Source organism: Carassius carassius, chromosome 29 (assembly GCF_963082965.1).
Source record: "Carassius carassius chromosome 29, fCarCar2.1, whole genome shotgun sequence".
Classification (NCBI taxonomy): Eukaryota; Metazoa; Chordata; class Actinopteri; order Cypriniformes; family Cyprinidae; genus Carassius; species Carassius carassius.
Genome location: NC_081783.1, coordinates 20,910,774 through 20,932,546, shown reverse-complemented (window position 1 = coordinate 20,932,546; position 21,773 = coordinate 20,910,774). Strand labels below are relative to the sequence as shown.

Sequence of the window (21,773 nt, the reverse complement as noted above, 5' to 3'; positions counted from 1 at the left end):
TCATGGGAAATGTAGTTCTTTAAGGTGCGATCAGTTTCTGTAGCGTATGAGACATTTTTATACTGTACGTATATATAGAGAGACAGAAAGAGAGAGAGAGAGAGAGAGAGAGACAGAGAGAGAGAAAGCGTGTAAATAGTTCAGTTCTACCTCAGGTTTACAGTATTAAAATATAATTCTCATTGCCATTTTCCCTATTATTTAAGTTTTTCTCTTCTTACAGGTCCTAGTGCAATTTTACATTACACTATGAACACTGGAAATATTTATTAATATAGAATTATTAATATAGAAAAATATATTATAAGGGCATTTATTGTAGTAAAATATGATAAAATTTAATGAATAAATAAATACACACATACTTTATGCAATATATATATATATATATATATATATATATATATATTTATTATTATTATTATTATTATTGCTGTCAAAAAATTAATCTTAATCACATCCAAAATTAAAGTTTTTTTTTTACATATGTGTGTGTACTTTATTTTCTATATATAAATACACACACATGCATGTATGTATTTAAGAAAAATATGTTATATTGGTATATATTAAATATATTTAGATATAATATAAATTATGTAATTTATGTAAATTATATATGTTTCGACTCCCTGTCAACTGATTACTGATCATCCGCACCTGCACTCACCAATCAAGTCAACTACATAACCACTCTCACAACAGTTTGTGATCATCTGGTCTACTGTTCACTAATCTGAACTGTGCCTAGACTCAGTGGGCACTTACCTCTGTATACCAACCTTTTGGACTCCCAACAATCCTCCTGCGACTCTCCTATGTTGTGCTCCTTAGTTCCTGGTTCCTGATCTCTGATGATTTTGAAATTAAAACGGTCATCAACATTCAGCTAAGACCTATTCAACTGTTTCTAAGTCCTAGATTCTCACCTGCCATTTGCACCTAACGATCTGCCTCCAAACCTTTTAATAAATCATCCTGTCATTTCACTTACCTATTGTTTGTTCCCCGAATTATAACAGAAGACCGGACCAACACTGACAATTCTATGCTTATATTCTGAAGGTGCTGGTCAACACTCTTTGGTCCTCTCTCAGGCCATCTCCCAACCCTCAATCTGCCTCTGCCAGTCCCATGGCTATGCCTGCTTCCTATGCAGGGGAATCAGCTGAATGTGGCGGCTTCCTCCTTCAAGTGGCATTATATACTGAGATGCAGCCGCAGAAGTTCACTACAGAGCGCACCAAGGTAGCATTTCTAATTTCACTCCTTTCGTGCTGTGTATTGTTATGGGCAAAGGCAATATGGAACGCCAACAGTGTCAAAATTCATTCCTATGAGGCTTTCAAAAACCATTTCATGGAGGTGTTTGGCTCAGCTACAGAAGAGCTCTCTGTGTCAGACCAGCTACTGCAAATGGGTCAGGGTGTGTCTTCCACCAACAACAACACCTGGCAGTTTTGAACTATGGAGTCGATTATTGGATGGAATAAGGTAACTCTTCTCAGTGCGTACAGGCAAGTGCTGGATCCCCGTATCCATGCTCAGATGGTGATATATAATATATATATATATATATATATATATAATATGATGGTTACGTTGGATTGGAAAGCTTAATGCAAAAAGTCAATCGAATTTCCCAACACTTGTCAGCCAGCCACACCACCTAAGCAGCTCACCAGTCTGTCTCCCCTGCCAGTGGTTCCCCAGTACCAGAACATTTGCAAGTGGATTCCACCTGGCTTTCTCCTGAGAAACATGCTCGCAGACTTGTGGCTGGATTCTGCCCCTATTGTGCCATACAGATCATTACATTAGGGCCTGCCCCATTAGACCCCCATGTCCTGCGGTAAGTACCATTCAGTTTGACCCAGTAATTTCCACCCTTTCAGTGCAACTATTCACTCCAGCCCATTCCGTTACAATCTCAGCCCTTGTTGACTCAGGCTCCTCTGCAACTTTATCGAAAGACCTCCTGAGCAGTCTTCAGCTGCTTCACTGCCGTCAAGCCCAAGAGCTTAGAGTCTAATCAATCCAAGAAAACCGAAAGGACGTGGGTGTGTGAACTAAGGCTCCTCCATTGAAACTCAAGATCTGTAACTGTCATGAAGAGGAAATCCCCTTTCTGGTACTGGAAGGACCCACAGTGGACATTATCCTGGGATACCTTTGGCACATCCTCCATTCTCCAGAGATCAGATGGGACTCCTGTGAGGTTATATGCTGGAGCAAATTCTGCCATCAACACTGCCTCACTGCGCTTCCACTTCACAAGCCTCCAGATTGCATCCAGTCCAGAGCCAAGTGTGACTCCCTCCATCCCATCTGATTATGTGGCATTTAAAGATGTCTTCAGTAAGCAGGCAGCCACCCATCTACCACCTCATCAGCTTTCTGCCTGGAGGTAAACTCCCCAAGGGTAGAGTTTAACCACTTACTATCCCGGAGCGCAAGGCAATGGAGGAGTAAATCAAGGAGGCTTTTCACTAAGGATTCATCCAGCCGTCCAGCTCACCAGCTAAGAAGGACGGGGGCTTGTGGCCCTGTATTGATTATTGAGCTCTGAATTCCCAGACGGTCAAACTCCCTTATCCACTTCACCTGGTCCCAGCTGCTCTCGAGGAAATCTGTTGGGCCCACATCTTCTCCAAGCTGGACCTGTGGAGCGCGTATAGCCTCATTTGTATCCGGGAAAATGATGAATGGAAGAAGGCTTTCATTAGCCCTTCCATCCACTATGAGTACCTTGTCATTCCATATGGCCTTGCCGGTGCCCCACCTGTCTTCCAGGTATTTATGAATGAGGTGTTCCAGGAGTTCCTCAACAACTTTGTGATTGTCTGCATCAATGCTATACTCCTCTACTCCTGGAACCTGGCCGACCATTGCCAAATAGGGAATTGCATAGGCCAGGAGGGAATTTAGGACCATGGGAATGTGACAGCCATCACAGAGTGGCTCATTCCTCAATCTGTAAAGGCGATTCAAAGATTTCTAAGATTTGCTCATTTCTATCGGCGCTTCAAGGAATTCATCCTGCATACTGCCCCATTAACCACCATGCTTCGAGGAAAGTCCAAGTCCCTTTCCTGGAACTCCAGCGCCCACAAAGCCTTCAAAGAGCTCGATACTGTGTTCATCATGGCTCCTGTCCTTCATCATCCTGATCCTCCATGTACTGTTTGTGGTAGTGCTTTCCCAGTAATTCGGTGAGCCTCCAGCCATGCACATAATTCCAAAAAACTGAACCCAGCATAGCATAGTTTATATCGATAACAGGGAGCTGTTGGCCATTAAACTAACCCTAGAGAAGTGGTGGCATTGGCTGGAGGGAGCTAACCATCCTTTCACTTTCATCATACTTTTCAAACCCGCTGGGCTCTGTTTTTCCACTCTGTTTAATTTCATCATTACCTACTGTCCAGGAAATTGCAACTGTAAAGCTGATGCCCTGTCTCGCCTACTTTCCCTCGATACTCCATCAGATCCAAGCCGATTCTCCCTCCAGCACTCATTGTAAGCCCCATCCTTTGGAACATCGAAGATATCAGAGCCACCCCTCAGACTGAACCTGTTCCGCTGGGAGCCCAGGGAGGTAGAAATTTAATTCCCATGTGCCAGTCGCAGTCCCCTCTGGAACCAGTTCATAATGTACTGGGCTCTGGACATCCAGGCCGCCAACGGACCATCTCGCTCCTCCAAGCTCAGTACTGTTGGTCCAGTATGTCCCATGATGTCAACCAGTATGTCTGTAGTTGCTCAGTCTATAACATGTCTTCGACTCCTCGTCACCTTCCTGTGGGCCAGCACATACCCCTACCCATTCCTCACTGGCCCTGGTCACACATGGGAATTAATTTTGTGACCAATTTACTAGAATCAGATGGTTACACGTATCCTAGTAGCAGTAGTTTATTTCTCAAAAACCTGCAAGTTAATTCCCCTCCATGGGTTGCCAACTGCCCTAGAAACTGCTAAACAACTCTTCACCCATGTCTTCAGGAACTTTGGGATACCAGAAGATATGGTCTCTGACTGGGGCCCTCAATTTATCTACCATGTGTGGAAAGCCTTCTTCCTTCTGCTAGGGGTCACGGTGAGCCTGTCCTCTGGCTACCATCCACAGACGAATGGAGAGACTGAGCGGAAGATCCAGGAACTTGGACTTTACATCCAGGCATATTGCCGAGAAGATCAATAGTGCTGGAGCCGCTTCCTTCCTTGGAGAGTATTCACAGAACTCCCTCCGACAGAAACCCACTAGCCTCACACACTTTCAATACATACTCGGACAGGAGAGCCATCAGAGGTTCCAGCTGTAGATTACTGGTTCTAAGTGAGAGTGTGTGGGACTCATCTCATGTCCACCTCCACCGTGCAGTGTGGAGACATAAGACCTTCGCAGATGCCTGGCATGTCTCTACGCTTACATACCATCCAGGAGACAAGGTGTGATTGTACAGGGTGACACGGGAGTGTATTTTCAAATCTCTCCTATCCCACTCCTGCAAAAAAAAATCCCATCCCGTCCCAATCACACCAAAAACTAGGGGAAAATCCCATCCTGTCCCAATCCCGGAAGAATGACTCCCGTTCCCTCCCACTCCCACTCCCACTCCCGTTTTTTTGTTTTTTTTTTCCTCCGTAATCTGTCAGTTACAGTAAAAATAATACAGTACAGATCACAGCATGCCCACTTTAGTTGAATAAAAATAAAAAAATTTGTTTTTTATTTTATTGAACTGAAAGCTGTCTTAAACAATGCACATAGTGCACCTTACTTTCACTTAAAATCAAACTGGTTACTTATATATGGCCAGGTGTTTGTTTCAGAAGAATCCGACAGAATTTCACTGTCACCTTGGTCTACATCATTCGTGTCTTCCTTGTCCGTCTCCATCTTTCTTTCTTGTAAGGTAGCGCATTATGTTCTCCCGCTCATCAATCAATCAGTGCATTAAGCTTCCTGGCCGCAATGTTTTCCCCCATTGCATTATTTCTGTCATTATTCGGAAGTCGTGGCCTAATGGTTAGAGAGTCGGACTCTCAATCGAAGGGTTGTGAGTTTGAGTATTGGGCCATGAGGAATTGTAGGTGGTGGGAGTGCATGTACAGTGCTCTCTCCACCATCAATACCATGACTGAGGTGCCCTTGAGCAAGGCACCGAACCTCCAACTGCTCCCCGGGCGCCGCAGCATAAATGGCTGCCCACTGCTCCAGGTGTGTGTTCACGGTGTGTGTGTGTTCACTGCTGTGTGTGTGCACTTTGGAAGGGTTAAAAGCAGAGCACAAATTCCGAGTATGGGTCACCATACTTGGCTGTATGTCACGTCACTTTTTTTCACTTTATTTTAGTTATGTTTTTACCCAGTAACGGATATGATTTAAAATGTAACAAAGTACAATACTTAAAGCAAATTAAAATTACAGATTTACACAAAAAAAATACTCAATTACAGTATTGCGAGTAAATGTAATTCGTTACTTTCCCCCTCTACTGGTTTGCAATCTCTGACATTCCCGCAACGAAAACTAACATCAGCCTTCATCTAAGACCTATTGAACTGTTTCTAAGTCCTAGATTCTCACCTACCATTTGCTCCTAACGATCTAATTAAATTAAAACCATATTACATTTAGCAGATGCTTTTATCAAAAGCGACTTACAGTGCATTCAGGCTATAAATTTCATTTTTTTTTTTTTACCTGTATGTGTGCTCCCTGGGAATCAAACCCAATGCTTTACCACTGATACACAGGAACATACTTTAGAGATAAATCCACTAACTACTAGGCCATTACTTGACATAACCTGTTAAAGGCTTGTAAGAAAATTATGTAATTTAATTGTATGCAATTTGATATTATTTAATATATTAAGTGACCAAGAAGTACTAGCGTGTGTTTTGATAGGTCTGAGACACATCACAACCAATGTAGATATTATGGTCTGTCTTGAACATGTTACCTGAGCAGTTCACTGGGGTCAGGATCCTCATCTGATTTCAAAAACAGCAGAGTCAGTGAGTCAAACATCTCTGTGTAAGTGTAAAACCACAAACGACCGCTGCTCCAACACCCGGCTCCAACCAATCAAGACCAATCAAATCCAGACATCTAAACTTGCATGTGTGGTGAAATGAGTGTGAGCAGGTGTGTTTGGATTATGGTTTGAGCTGTGGAGTGTGTGAGTGTGTGTAAGTCTGTACGAAAGGGTGTGTGTGTGAATATGTTTATTTTAGGGCAACGTATCCCTCTCGTGTTTACATGTTTCTCTAAAGAGGATTCAGGGTGGGAAGAACAAACTCAGATAAAACCGAAACACGACAGCAGTTTCAAACATTCATGACTATGATGAAACTGATAATTACCTAACATTTGGCTCTGTTTGCATGATTAATGAAGGAGAAACTCTTCACTAGCTCTAGGTGATGGTAAGCAGTTCAGGTCAGCTGACAGGAGGAGCTGGGTAACTAGCGTTCACAGAGCTCCATTCATGAGTATCTGAGGAAAAAAAAGAGTTTGTAAATGGTTTTGCCAGGGGGTCAGGGTTTGGCTGGTTCCCCTGCAGGTATGTGTTGTTTCTCTATTGACAGGCCTTCAACAGTCATGGCATATTCCTAACCAAGAGGGTCTAGACTACAATGTGTGGAGAAGAACCGCAGAACTTTCGAAGCCACTATGGATGTCATATGACTAATGTCACTAAAGAAGAACAATTAGGCCATTTTCAACAACATGCACACAACTCATGTATTTTTGTAAAATTATTAGAACACATATATATTTATATATATATATATATATATATATATATATACACACACACACACTGATGTGTAAAAATTCGGGATTACTAGGATTTTAAATGTTTTTTAACTGAGCCTTTTATGCTCATTAAGGCTGTATTTATATGATAATAAAAATACAGAAAAAACAATAAAATTTGGTTCAAATTGATGGTTCAAATTTTTGCTTCCTATTTTAATATACTTTAAAAAATAATTTATTTCTGTGACTCAGTGCTGCATTTTCATCAATAATTTCTCCAGTCTTCAGAGTCACATGATCCTAGAAATCATTTCAATATGTTGATTTATTATAATTTTTATGCAGCTGATTTATTATGCTGCTAAATATTTTTTGGGACCTGTGATGCTTTTTTCAGGATTCTTTGATTAATAATAGGTTAAAAAAGACAGTGTTTATTCACAATATAAATGTTGTGTTACGATATATACTACTATTCAGAAGTTTAGGGTCAGAACGTTTATTACAAGAACAGCATATTCAAAACAGAATTTTTCGCTGAATAAAAGTATTAATAATAAAAAATATATAATAAAAATAAAAAAAGAAAGAAAACAATGTACTGACCCTAAACTTCTGAATAGTATATCCAATAACAAGATTTATATTTTGAATAAACATTGCTCTTCTTTTAGAATCCTGAAAAAAGTATCGCAGGTCCCAAAACAATTAAGCAGCACAACTGTTTCCAACATTGATAATAAGCATATCAGCATATTAGAATGACTTCTGAAGGATCATGTTACACTGAAGACTTCAGTAATGATGCTGAAAATCCAGCATCGCTTTACAGGAATAAATTCTATATTAAAATAGAAAACTGTCATTTTAAATTGCAATAATATTTCCCAAAATTAAATTTTTTATCGAATAAATGCAGCCTTGATGAGCATAAGAAACTTCTTTAAAAATATTACAAATCTTACTGATCCCAAACGTTTGAAGGGCACTGTGTGTGTGCGTGTGTGTATATATATATATATATATATATATATATATATATATATATATATGTATATGTATATATATATTAGTGGTGGGCCGTTATCGGCGTTAAGAGACTCTTATCTGGCGATAAAAAAAAATCGCTGTTAATCTATTCTCAAACTTGGGTTGGGAGCTATGATGACTTTCACCTTGATATTTTATATCTTATATAGATATTTTATATCTATATAAGACTGGCTGAGGCCAGCTTAAAAAGATGCTCAGGACAGTTGACGGGCCACTGCTGCGCATCGTCATGAAAGCTTATCTTTTTCATGTATTTTTAAGCCTTACCGCTTGTCGATTTAAACATTAAAGCATCCAAACACAAGACGCGGAAAAGCTGAACAGAGTAGCTGGTTACTCGCGCGCTGTGTTCGTTGCGCAAGAGAGAGAGACAGGACAGCGACACTGAACAGAGCTCTCTTCTGCTAAGTTCTCCTCCAAGTCCCTCCTGCACCTGAACGAACAAATACAAATCGCAGTTTGAACAAACAAAAGGATGTGAAAGAGCCCACTTCAGTACACGCGGTGTTCTGGTGTTCAGGGCTCACGCAGAGAAAGGCGTCTCAAAACACTTGAACATCGAATTTGCTTATTTTTGATCTTGTGCCGACAAATACATACAAAATATGTCAAAATACCCACCTTGGAAATTATGCTCGAAAAAACTTAAGTGAAAGTAAACAGTTGAGGAAAAAAACTGCGTTTCTTGTCTCTTAAAGTGACCGCGCCTAATTTAGCTACTGGCTGCTGTAATGTTAATCCAAGAAAATGAAAATCACTCACTGCTCTTGACTGAATTACTTTGTAGTTTTAACAGTCAAACCAAAAATTATTCAGACACCAGATAAACAAATTAAACAATTTCAAACAGGGCCCAATAGGCCTACAACCTTCACCGGGGCTCCGCTGACCCCAGCTAACATGTTGTTGCAAACATAGTCATGATGTTTCACTGAGCTTTGCTTGAGTGAGCGTGTGCTGTATGCACAGTTTTCTCAGGTTTCATCCAAAAACGAGATTCAGTTTCCCCAGGATATAAAACGAACCCACATTCCACAAATGTAGCTGTTCATAGGTCTGACCACCGCTTACATCCCTCTCTTTGACAACTACCCTCTGCTGAAAACTGCTTAACAGTCGCCCCACTTTTCACTACTGGCCCCTCTCGATCTATAACAACTCGGCTGTTTACCTTCTATATGAAAACAGATGTGATCAGTCATTTATGCACAAAAATCACTTTCAGGACAGGGTGACACGATCCACACAGTACTCTGTAATACTGTAAACCATACTGAGAATATGGATTATAAAAGCAGAAACAAACGACTGGACTCAAACAATCATGTTTCAGAAACTGGAAATAAAAATCATTTCCAAATTAGGGTTAAAAAAAAAAAGTCCTCTCTGAACAGACTATATGTAAATATGAGAACCTGAGATCCTTTAAAAGCTTGAAAGTGAAAAGTGTGCCGTTTTCCTGGAAGTGGTAGATGATTAAATAGAGTTAGTGTTAGTATGAGGGGAAGGGTTTTTAATAACACTCTCGCAATGCCAAATTCAACATCTCCTCAGACTCTGCTGGCTTCTCTTCTAATTATTTCCTTTCATCTTCTCACTTTCTCTCAGGCCATAAAGGGAAAAAATATGCATTAGATTTGGAGTTACAAAAGAGTATGTGTTTAACGAGGTGACAATAACAGTAGCTGAAGTACATTTACTCTTGCAAGATTATAAATGTATAATCTCAGTACATAATTTACACGGCCATCTGTTATTATTATCCACTGAGGGCTTGAGGTTGTGATATATTATATATCATTCATCCCTCCACTACTGCTAACATAAATAAAGGTTAATAATTGGTCTCTATGAGTGCTGATATAGATTTTTCTTAGTATGTGTAAAGATACAGTTTTAGTGTTAAAAAGACAAATTAGCAACATTGTGTCTCAACGCACGCACATTCTGGCTATGTTCGAATATGTAATACTTTTAAAAGCGTATTTACCTCTAGATTTACCTATATTAATACTGTCTCCAGTTTATTGTTATAAACATGAAGTTGAATGTGTTTTATAGGTATAAAGGTAATTAAAAAAAAAGAAGAAGAAGAAGGAAAACATGCCACAACATGCCTGTAAAGAATAAAAATAAAATAGAATAAATCGATTGGATTTTTGCGTGTGATAATTTACTTTGGTTTGTTATGTCTACATTCCAGAACAATCACTGAGTCAACAAGACCAGGTGACTGTGACCAAAGGAATTTGTACAAGCTGTACATAAAGGCCAGATTTTTAAAATATCTACTTTTTTTAAATACCAGACATAATATTTAGTAGATTTATGAGCAGTTGTTATATTAATAGAGAGATCTAAAAGCGCTTGTGTACATTTGTTCTGCAAAGTCAACATTAAAGATAGTAACAGCTTGGCAGCAACTCAGAATGTCGAGGTTTGAGGTAAAACTGACATCAGAGAAATTTAAGGTGGATTTGCTGTTGTTGTTGTTATTGGGGAAAGTAATGTTTACTCGCTCATGTAAGATAATTTCACTGCCAAATATTTTAAGTAAGAGAGTAAACTTTAATCACTCTGATGAAGTATATTTCTTTGGCACTGCACTGTAACTGTTTTTGTTCAACTTTAAACTTTTAATCAGTTGAATTAAATTTCAGTGAATGGGTGCCGTCAGAGTGAGAGTCCAAACAGCTGATAAAAACATCACAATAATCCACAAGTAATCCACACCACTCCAGTCCATCTGTTAACGTCCAATGAAGTTAAAAGCGGCATGTTTGTAAGAAACAAATCCATCATTAAGAGGTTTTTAACTTTAAACCTCTTAATGATAACTTAATGATAACTATACATTTTTGGATTACCTATTTATTCCTTTAATAGTGACTCATTCATGACCAGTCCTGTCAATTCAAGTGCAGATTCTTATTACCACTTTAGTTTGATCTCTAATTTCATCTTCAACATCCACAATCAAAAAGTATTTCATCCACAACATTTTCTCAATTGTTTGACTTTTTTGTATTAAGAACAAAATGCTAAAAATTTATGATTTGACACATGAGACATGTTGATTTCCTCTCAAAATGACGTGATAGTTGGTCTGGAGCATTCTTGCATTTCTTTTACAAAGAATGTTGACTTCATTGCACAATATGTTGACACCAGTGCTAAATGGACACAGATGTGAGCAGAAACGTATGTTTCTCTTTCAGATCTTATCTGCGGAGTGTGTGTGGCTTCAGGTGATGTGCACACAGTGAATCCAGTGAGCACCAGCTCATATATAATAACAACGCTCAAAGTCCCAATAAAAGCGCTCTTGTGTGCACAAACGCTGTCTCTGTTCAAGCACGGTTTGTACCCCTGGTCCCCCTAAATACTCCTGCAGCATGTTTTAATAGCAGGAATCCTTAGGGGCCTCAGCTTGTGTTTGGAGATTAATAAAAAACATTGCTCAAACGAATAAGAGCAAATCTAAAGTTGGTCTTCCATTTACTGAGCTAATAAAAAGGTTGTAAAAATGATCGTACTTCCTATACATCTGTAGCCAGGTCATAATATGTCCATGATGATAAAGTGATCATATAAATCAACAGTTATCTGCAAATGGCTCCAAACCACAGATGAAAGACATTGGTGTAATGCATTTACTTTACGGGTTATTGGTTTAAACAATGGCAAGACATCACACACCGAGAGAAGACATCTCTCTTGAATACGTCTCCTTGTTGCACTTAAAGAGCGGTGTAGACTCAATCCTTGAAAGAAAATCCTTCATAAAAAACTGAACTGTATACTGTGTGTCAAAACCTAGTGAGCTGCTTACGTAGAAATGTCATACGTGTACTAAAAAACAATAAAAAAGTAATTTTATGTACAGCATTTTTGGGCATCAAAGACAAAATGTAGTAAGCTGTAAAAAAAAAATGAATGAAAGATAAGATAAAAATAAGATATAAAAAAGATAATGAAATACTATGACAAAATGCTACAATAATTTATTATGGTTAAAAGTATGGTTATTTTATATGGTGAAAATCTGTAATGCATCTATGGCACAATTCATGTACATGCTACAAAAAGTTGTTAAAAATACAGCATTATAGGGTTAATATAAGGAATTTTCCATAGTGATTTTTCACAGGTGTTTTATTTTGAATTACGCATTGTGTTTTAGGGTTGAAGGAAATGTCCTTAATGTCAATTGTTCTGTTCATTTTCTTCAAAAACATTATCCATTTGTCTACTGACTTTTTTCCTACAGTGTAATTTTACAGTAAAATTCTGTCAAATGTATGTGCATTATTTTAAAAAAGTAATACATTTTAGATGTAATATTTTCATTATAATTTACATTTAAAAAAATATATAAATCAGCATTCCCAGAATCCCCTCACATTTGATTGGTTTTTGGTTGAAATTGCTGTTTTTTTCTCTCCTTTTTTTACATTTTTTTGAAAATTTTATTTATGTTTGTTACCATGATTGTACTTTGTGCATATTATTACGTGTAAAACATATATTTTGTCAGTATATTAATTGGTATAATTATAATTAGTAAATTAGTATATTCACATTATAATATAGGCTGTTTCTATCCTATATTAAAGGCTGTAAAAAATCTGTTAAACTTTAAAAATGTAATATTATCTATAAACATGGTAATGTACTGGGAAACACATTTTTTAAAAACCGTGAAATAGTCTACAGGATTTTTTTTCTTTTCTTTTTTTTAATTATTTGTTTATTTTACAATGTACTTAAAGAGCATAATATTGGTGTGCAACATCAGAAAAGCATTGTGCACAGTAGGGTGTCTGTGTGCATTTGTCAGCATGAATAGCAAAAATACCGTGATGTACTAACTAATCTCACTAGACGTTGTTGGCCACTGTAGGCGCGTGCAGCAGTGTTGGGCACGTGCACAGGGGAAAAAAGCGCTCTAGGAGGTAGGCGGCTCACTAGTTTTTGAGACACAGCCAGACCCCTCACGGCACGCACATACATCGCTCTGCCTCCTCACCCAAACTTTACGCTCGTACCTGCAGTTTAGACGGTCATTCATGATTTTTTCCTCACGTGCAGTGGCTTAAACGCATTGCCATGACAGCAGCGGCTCTGACGGCGCTCTCCGTGATGAGTTTGCTCAGTCTGGGCTATCTGTCCCAGGACTGGACGAGTCCGAACCAGGTCGAGCAGCCGAGCCATCCGCGTCCGCACATTATTTTCATCATGACGGATGATCAGGGCTTCAACGACATCGGCTACCACAACAGATACATCCACACCCCGACACTGGACAAGCTGGCTGCGGAGGGAGTCAAGCTGGAGAACTACTACATCCAGCCCATCTGCACTCCTTCACGCAGTCAGTTCATCACTGGCAGGTAACTCACTCACTCACTCAATCACTCACTTCAGTCAGCTGTTTGCACCATGTACAGTATGTAGACGCTTACCTCTGCTACATGAATATGGAAATGAGTGGTAAATAAGATAAACGCACCATGGTCATCACAAAGTACACCACAGTACCGTTTTGTAAGGGTGATATTGTTATAATAAAGCAATTTACAATGTCAGAGACACTGAAGGGAGGGGGCCCACTAGGGGTCCTCAAGCTGACTTAATAATGTGATTTGTCTAGACCTGGAAAAGTCATGTAAATTAATAAAATCGTATAACCCTGTGGCTACTTTATACACTTTATGAAAACAGTTTATGCCGAGCTCTAAAATATTTAATCAGAAACTGTATGTGAAAAATGTTTAAAAAAATTTTCTTATACAGTAAAACGGGAACACACAGGAAAAGTCATGGGGCCTTCGAAATATTGTTATGGACAATGTAGGGCGTTTGGAGTGAAAATAATTGAGATACACTGATTTAAGTTACTTACTGATCATTTAAAGAAAAAGAAAAGTAATTCTCTACAACAGTGTTAGTTTATTAGTATTAGTTATTGGAAAACATTATGCATTATTGGAAGATTGACCATCACCATCATCGAATATATAATGTACAGACAATTTACAGCACTGTTTGAACAAAGAATGTTTGTGGAAAATGATTTTTCTTTTCATTTTATCCTTCAGACCAATAGGTGTATCAGTTTGAGTGATTATTGAACAAAACTCACTTGAATAAGTGTTTCTTTCACAAATCTGACATCACTGTTACTTGTGACAAAAGTAACGGTGACAAAAGAGCAACAATTTTGGCCAATAAATATTTAACAGTAGAACAAAATAACTTATTTAATAAAGACAAATCAAATGTATTTGTACAACACTTTTCACAATACACATAGTTTTAAAACAGTGTTACAAAAAACTGTCATAAACTAATGTCCAAGTTATGAAAAGTAAAGACAGGGCAAAGTAAATGCGTAAATAGGGTTAAAGAGATAAAAAATCGGGTAAAAAAATAATAAATTAATTAAAATGAAAGTAAATGTACACTTTAAAAGAATATGAGAGGCATACAAAAAGCACAAGAGGATTAAAATAAACATGCACAAGTAAATAATTCAGTTATGTGCAGTTCTGATGTCTATATTGCCATGCAAAGGCAAAAGATCGTAACTTTGATTTTTGTTGAAAATTAGGTATTGATATTTTTGGGACCTTCAAGACATTCTTTATCATGTGTATAAGTATCTTGAGTCAATTTTGTTGTTTTCAGAGAAAATAATGGGTCGTCTCAACCGTAACTTTGAAAAAAGCCCCGGAGAAACCAAGGCAGAACACAGTATAACACCAGTTACTGCTCTTTAACTTTGTTTGGTACGCTCAAATTGAGTTACGTCATCCTGACTTTGTTTAGCCGCGTGTCAATATGAAGTTACAGTGCCGGTTTGAAGTTATATGGTATCCTGCTGTTGTTTTACTGCAAGTCTGCCGCAGTTAAATTACGGTGTAGACAAACCAAATTAGATAGATCACGATCTACCAAACAGCTACATATAACAAAGCATGGTAAAGACTAGATACCTAGCCAGCAATATGCAAGCGTAAATATCCTTTAAATATTATTTTATTTTTGTGAGACAGAATCACCAGTCTGTCACTTCTAGTTGGACACGTGTGGACTCGAATGTCGTAGCTAGCATGATCAATCATAAAATCAGTAGCCTATAACAGTTTGCAGTTAAATCCATATCCTACCTTTTCCTGTAACCCAATAAAATCACTCCGTGGCGATGAAAGTCATTGGAGATGTTTATTCCACAAGCGTTCTGAGCATTATTCCCACTTGTTGGCTTCACATCAAATCACAGGTCGTTCTTTTAGGTTAGGCCAGTGGTTCCCAACCTTTTTCAACTCGCGGCTCACAAAACCAAACAAATATGTTTGCGCGTCCCACTTAAAAAAAATTAACTGACCCCGCTATTGTTGGGTTAATAACTTAGTACTCAGAAGCTAGATTGTTAACTGTATTTATTGAATGAACTAGTGCTGTGCGATATGCAAAAAAAACCAAAAAAACCTATCGCGATTTCTTTGATCAATTTTGTGATTGTGACACACACCGATATGCTTTTACAGTCATAAATGCATTCAGGATTAATTTGAAACATATTTCCAAAAGAAAACCTGTTAAAACTTTATCAAAAAGTTGTAACGTCTCTAGAAAAGACATAAGTCAAAATTATCACTATAGTAAAGATGTTTCAAAATGTATAGACTTGTGGCAAAAAAAAAAAAATCCTGTGTACAGGAACTTTTTTTTCTTTTTTTTTGCCATGCATTGTTCATAGAGCTCATTAATTGTAGCGGTGCCTCAGGTGTTTGCAGTGTGTATACAGTATGTGTATGCGGTCAGCAGCGAGAGCGCATAAATATAACGCGAAAGCACATTAAAATAATGCACGAGTGCGAATCTCTCTGTTCACATGCAGATTTCCTTTGCTCTGTCACATAACCAGACATGCTTGCTCAGATACACGCTGCTCTGCGCAGAGAGAGTGTGCGCACTTAAAACGTGTCTCCTCTCACTTAAACTGCGTCCTGTGCACTCACAACTCTCTCCATGCTCATGTGCTAGACATTAATTATTTTTGCACGTTTTTATTTCTAGCCTTTTACCGTGTGCAGTGTGAACGCTCTGATCCATTAACATGGGCTCGGAAAAATGGGGCATCACAGACAGTGTGTGAACCTTGAGTTAGGCATATGCCCAGTCTGTTCTGTTCTCGCGCTAGGCGCAATGCATTCTGATTGGATCGGACAGCATACTACGGGAGGTCAGGCCCGCGGAAAAGCGTGCTATAAAGCGATTTAGAAATCGCGCACGCTCAAATCGTGATTTTATGACGATTTCTTTTAATCGCACAGCTCTAGAATGGACTGGAAATGAACAGAAAATAATTGGCGGCCCACCTGCAATACCACCGCGTCCCACTAGGGGCCGCAGACCACAGGTTGTAAACCACTGGGTTAGGCTATTGCAAACAAGTCAATATAAAAGCAATTATGCTATGTCTACCATTCTTTTACGTTATTGAGCATAGCAAATAAATTGGTATCCACGGTATTCACTCCTGTTTAACTTGTAGTAAGCTTGTTACGGTAAACAACAACCTTAAAGCAGTCCCATTACTATATGCAATAGCCTATATGAGACAGCCCATGATCACTGGATTTTATACAAGTGTTACTAAAACAATTTTGTAAATGGTGATCAGCAACCAAATATTGATAATATGGATGTTCCTGCCTTTTGCCTTGGTGTGACTTCTCATGTTTTGCAGACAATGCAATTGGCAGAGTACAATAACTTCCAAATTGGGGATGAAAATCAAGTTTGAGCTCACAATTTTTTTTGTAGATAATTTCATTACTAAAACATCTAATTGTTAAATTTCCATTGTCCTACCTATAATGTCATTTTTCTCAGTTTCACACTCTAGCGAGGGTCTTTTGCCCTTGTAGGGCAGAATAGCAGTACAGTGTGTGAAATAAATCATTCAATCCATATCTGGGCTTGTGATGAAATGTATTTGTGAGTTCTCATCCATTTATTTTCCTTTCCCTTTCCGCTTTAGATATCAAATCCATACGGGTCTCCAGCACTCGATAATCCGCTCTCGGCAGCCCAGCTGTTTGCCCTTTGACCTCCGTACATTGCCGCAGCGGCTGCAGGAGGAGGGATATGCCACTCACATGGTGGGCAAATGGCACCTGGGCTTCTACAAGCGTGACTGCCTGCCAACCCGTCGCGGATTCCACACGTACTTCGGCTCTCTGACGGGCAGCGTGGATTATTACACCTACAAGTCTTGCGATGGGCCGGGAATTTGCGGGTACGACCTTCACGAGGGCGAGCGTGTGGCTTGGGGTCAGGGAGGGCGTTATTCCACCCATTTGTATGCGCAAAGAGTCCGAAAAATCCTCGCTGCTCACGATCCGTCATCCCAGCCTCTTTTCATTTTCCTCTCTTTCCAAGCCGTGCACACGCCATTGCAGTCGCCGAGGGAATACATCTATCCATATCGACAAATGGGAAATGTGTTTCGGCGGAAATACTCCGGAATGGTTTCGGTCGTAGATGAGGCGGTAAGGAACGTGACTTATGCGCTCCGAAAGTATGGCTACTATAAGAACAGCGTCATTATCTTTTCTACAGATAACGGCGGACAGCCGCTTTTTGGCGGGAGCAATTGGCCTCTACGAGGAAGAAAGGGAACATATTGGGAAGGAGGCATCCGTGGAATTGGATTCGTCCATAGTCCATTGTTGAGACGGAGGAAGAGAGTTAGCAAAGCTCTAGTTCACATCACCGACTGGTACCCAACGCTAGTGGGACTCGCAGGAGGAAACGTTTCCCGGATGAACGGGCTTGATGGATATGATATGTGGGAAACCATTAGTAGTGGGAAGGAGTCTCCACGTTTGGAGATCCTACATAATATTGATCCGCTCTACAACGCTGCCCGGCACGGATCTTTAAAAAATGGATATGGGATCTGGAACACGGCCGTACAGGCAGCAGTTCGAGTCGGAAACTGGAAGCTCTTGACCGGAAATCCTGGATATGGAGACTGGATTCCACCTCAGATGCTGGGAAACTTTCCGGAATCTTGGTGGAGTTTGGAACGGCACACAGAAGCGAAGAAATCCTTGTGGCTCTTTAATGTGGCCGATGATCCGTATGAGCGTTATGATCTCGCAGAGCGACGGCCAGATGTGGTCAAGCAGCTGCTGGCCCGCTTAGCGTTCTACAACCGGACTGCTGTTCCGGTGCGCTACCCTGCAGAAGATCCCAGAGCCGATCCAAGACGCAACGGAGGGGCTTGGGGTCCTTGGGAAGGAGATGAAGAAAACTGGGAGGCGTTTAATCTAAGAAAGAGAAAAGTCAAGAAACAAAAGCGGAAGTTCTGCAAAATGAAGTCCTTTTTTAGAAGACTTAACTTTAGAATGATGTCAAACAGAATTTGAACAAACACATCCTGCAAGAACTGACTATTACAGATGCTGCTGACAGTTACAAATTATTATTTTTGGGACTCTGATTATGAATTTGCCTTGTATGGAGAGTCCCATGATCACATTCACTGAAGCATGTGTTTCTGCTCACTGTTTCTGATCATCCACATCATTTCTTTGAGCAGATTTTGACCCCTGCGGTTTTCTGATAATGTGACCTTGAATCCCTGTGCAGTGAATGTTGAAAGAATTAATGAATGGATTTTGTTTCCTCTCTGATCTGGTGTACAGTGCTTGCACCTCATATTTATATAAATATCAGCTGAAAGAATAAAATTAATCTGTTATGTTGTTTTGAGCATGAACATGACTGTTTATGTTTGTTTGCTACCTGATTTTACCTATTCTGGTTTTGCATAAATAAAATCAACTTTTTCAAAAGACTCAAATTCTCTTATACTGAGACTACTGTAGTTCCAGTGGACTGATTGCCCTCTAGTCGACACCTGAAATTTCTTTATTTAGACTACTGGACAAATGCATTTGCTAGGCTGATATATATATATATATTACATATGCAAAGCATATCGCGTGTTTACCTATAAAAAATACTGGTTATGGGTCTTCTGGGACTGCACTATAGCTGCACACAGAGACTGAATAAAGGGCTGCTTGTTAAGTGTGTGTATTTCAGAGAAATGGGCCTCTCAGATGAGGGCGCCAGACTCTAAACGGAGAGACTTCTGATTCTTAACAGCTTGACTTTATTTTATCGAGTTGCTTACTGTACTAGTTTGTCTACTGACCATATAGAAATTCTTTAAAAAATAGTTTAATACTTAAAATAGTTAAAATGTAACTTTATTCAAGATGTAAATCTATTAATGTAAATCTTTTGCAGCATAGGTCATTATGTACTTGTACAACAATTAGGGAAAACTACTGTATAAAAGTGGCACTCTGTGGCGTGGCAGGATTTTGAACAACATCTATTATTATAATATTTTTCCCCATATCATATCAATACAATATTTATATTTGTCACACGGTGTTAATTTACCATTAATGGGGAAGAAAAAGCTTTCCACGTTTCTGTTTAATTTAGGGCCCCAAAAAAATACATTTTATTGTCCCCTCTTCTTTTAGACTCCTCCCCTGTTATATTATAATATATAAAATATTTAACTATAGAAAATTATTCTAAGTGGACAGCGGGTGAACAAAGAGTGAATATTACTAAAGAATTGTCCCACGCAGACCTCTATAATCACAGTAACCTGAGGGGTTTTATTTAGGACGTTATACCACAAACAGCCACCGGGTGCCATCAAAACTCCATTGCATTTTTTAAATGCATTTTTCTTTTACAAATGTCTTAATATCTGTCAATATTACTTCTATCACAAAATAACCACCAAATATGGAATCTTGAGACTTGGACCTTACTGATAGTATGTATTTTGTCACAATTAAAAAAAGTTTTGATTCCAAAAGACCATAATACATTTTGTATTTATGACTTGCTGGATCTGTCTGCTGATTTTGACATGGTTAACCACCAGATCCTCCTGTCAACCCTACTGGCACAGGGCATCTCAGGAACCTCACTCCAGTGGCTTGAGTCTTACCAATCAGATAGGTCCTTCAAAGTATCTTGGAGAGGTGAGGTGTCCAAGTACCGCACAACATCTAACTACTGGGGTGCCTCAGGGCTCAGTACTTGGACCAGTTCTCTTCTCTGTCTACATGGCATCATTAGGTTCTGTCATTCAGAAACATGGCTTTTCATACCACTGCTATGACTGATAACTCTACCTCTCATTCCCTCCTAATGATCCAATGATAGCTGCTCGCATCTCAGCTTGTCTAACAGACATTTTCTTGCTGGATGAAGGACCATCACCTTCAACTCAACCTTGCCAATACAGAACTGCTTGTGGTTCCAGCCAACCCATCGTTTCATCACAATTTTCCCACATCAACCATAACTCCTTCAAAAACAGCCAGAAACCTTGAAGTTATGATTGATGATCAGCTGACTTTCTCAGACCACATTGCTAAAACTGTCCAGTCCTGCATATTTGCCTTATTCAACATCAGGAAAACCAGGCCCTTTCTTTCGGAACATGCTGCACAACTCCTTGTTCAAGCTCTTGTTCTGTCCAGGCTGGACTATTGCAATGCTCTCTTGGCCGGTCTTCCAGCCAATTCTATCAAACCTTTACAATTAATCCAGAACGCGGCAGCAAGATACATTTTTAATGAGCCAAAAAGAATCACGTCACACCTCTGTTTATCAATTTGCACTGGCTACCAATAGCTGTTCGCATAAAATTCAAGGCATTGATGTTTGCCTACAAAACCACCACTGGCTCTGTACCCCTTTACCTAAATTCATTAATTCAGACTTATGTGCCCTCTAGAACCTTGCATTCTGCAAGTGAACGTCACAAGTGTCACAAGCGGATGGATTGTGCCATCCAAAAGAAGCACTTGTCACTTTTACCGGACTTTTGTCTGACTTTTAAATTAAATGTTCTGTCCTGGTGGAATGACCTACCGAACTCAATCCCAGCATCTTCAAGAATCGGCTTAAAACACATCTCTTCCATCTTTATTTGACCCTCTAACTTTAACACTCACTATTCTAATTCTATTCTTTAAAAAAGAAGAAAAAAAATCTACAGTGTAACTAGCTTTCTATTCTTTTTTTCTCTAATCTTTTTTATGTTTTCTTTTAATTTATTATACAATTAACAAAGCCAAAAAAGACCTAACACTAGCTTGCTCTATTCTTTTTCTTTTTTATTTGTTTATTATATTATTTAAAAGCCCTTGCTGCGTGTACTGTGTTTAAGCTAACTGAGACTTGTTATAGCACTTATATATCATTGCTCTTTTGTTGTTTTTGATTGCTTCCAGTGTCCTCATTTGTAAGTCGCTTTGGATAAAAGCATCTGCTAAATGACTTAAATGTAATGTAATGTGACACCTGATTAAGCGGAAGGAGACTGCCAAAAGATATTAAAGTACCATTTCCATGGTAACACAATGTCCGATTTCAAAATGGCTTTCACAGGATGAATTTTGAGGTTTTAGGTTTTCAAATGATATGTAAGTTATGAGTATTACTAGATATTAGACAGAGAAAAAAGACATGAAAAAAAAAACCCGCCAACAGGCCCACTGGTTAATAAGAGGTTAATATCATTTAAATTCATGGGGGCCAAGTGTATTTAAATTAATTTAGGTTCTAACTTGATATTGTACTTGTAGTTCAGCTGTGAAAATATCATTTAATACATGCAGGCCTTTGTACCAAGAAACTCAGATTGCAATATTGCAGTAATTTTAAGAAGAAAACAGTCTTCAAACAGTCTAGACACAAGACTCATTTTAAATATGTGGTGAGCTTTTGTGGTGGGCCTGTTTTACAACATTTTAACTTTTGTAATTGTGGTTTCCTAAAAATTATGTTTCTATTGCTCTTTTTTGGTTTTTATTTTTAACGG

The 21,773-nt window shown here is 38.8% G+C and overlaps 1 protein-coding gene across 1 annotated transcript; it reads left to right on the top strand.

Annotated features, from left to right (window-relative positions):
• Positions 1-12,702: 12,702 nt before the first annotated feature.
• arsia (arylsulfatase family, member Ia) lies at positions 12,703-18,667 on the top strand. The gene is made up of 3 exons (XM_059516251.1): positions 12,703-12,783; positions 12,920-13,221; positions 16,881-18,667. The coding sequence occupies exons 2-3, from the start codon at positions 12,938-12,940 to the stop codon at positions 18,271-18,273; spliced, it is 1,677 nt and encodes a 558-aa protein (XP_059372234.1). The 5' UTR covers positions 12,703-12,783; positions 12,920-12,937; the 3' UTR covers positions 18,274-18,667.
• Positions 18,668-21,773: the final 3,106 nt, after the last annotated feature.

What these genes read in the sequence shown, in the direction of transcription:
- arsia (XM_059516251.1), top strand. Translation starts at nt 12,938, where the DNA reads ATGACAGCAGCGGCTCTGACGGCGCTCTCCGTGATGAGTTTGCTCAGT. An exon ending in AGTCAGTTCATCACTGGCAG is followed by an intron (nt 13,222 to 16,880) that starts GTAACTCACTCA and finishes TTTCCGCTTTAG; the next exon opens with ATATCAAATCCATACGGGTC.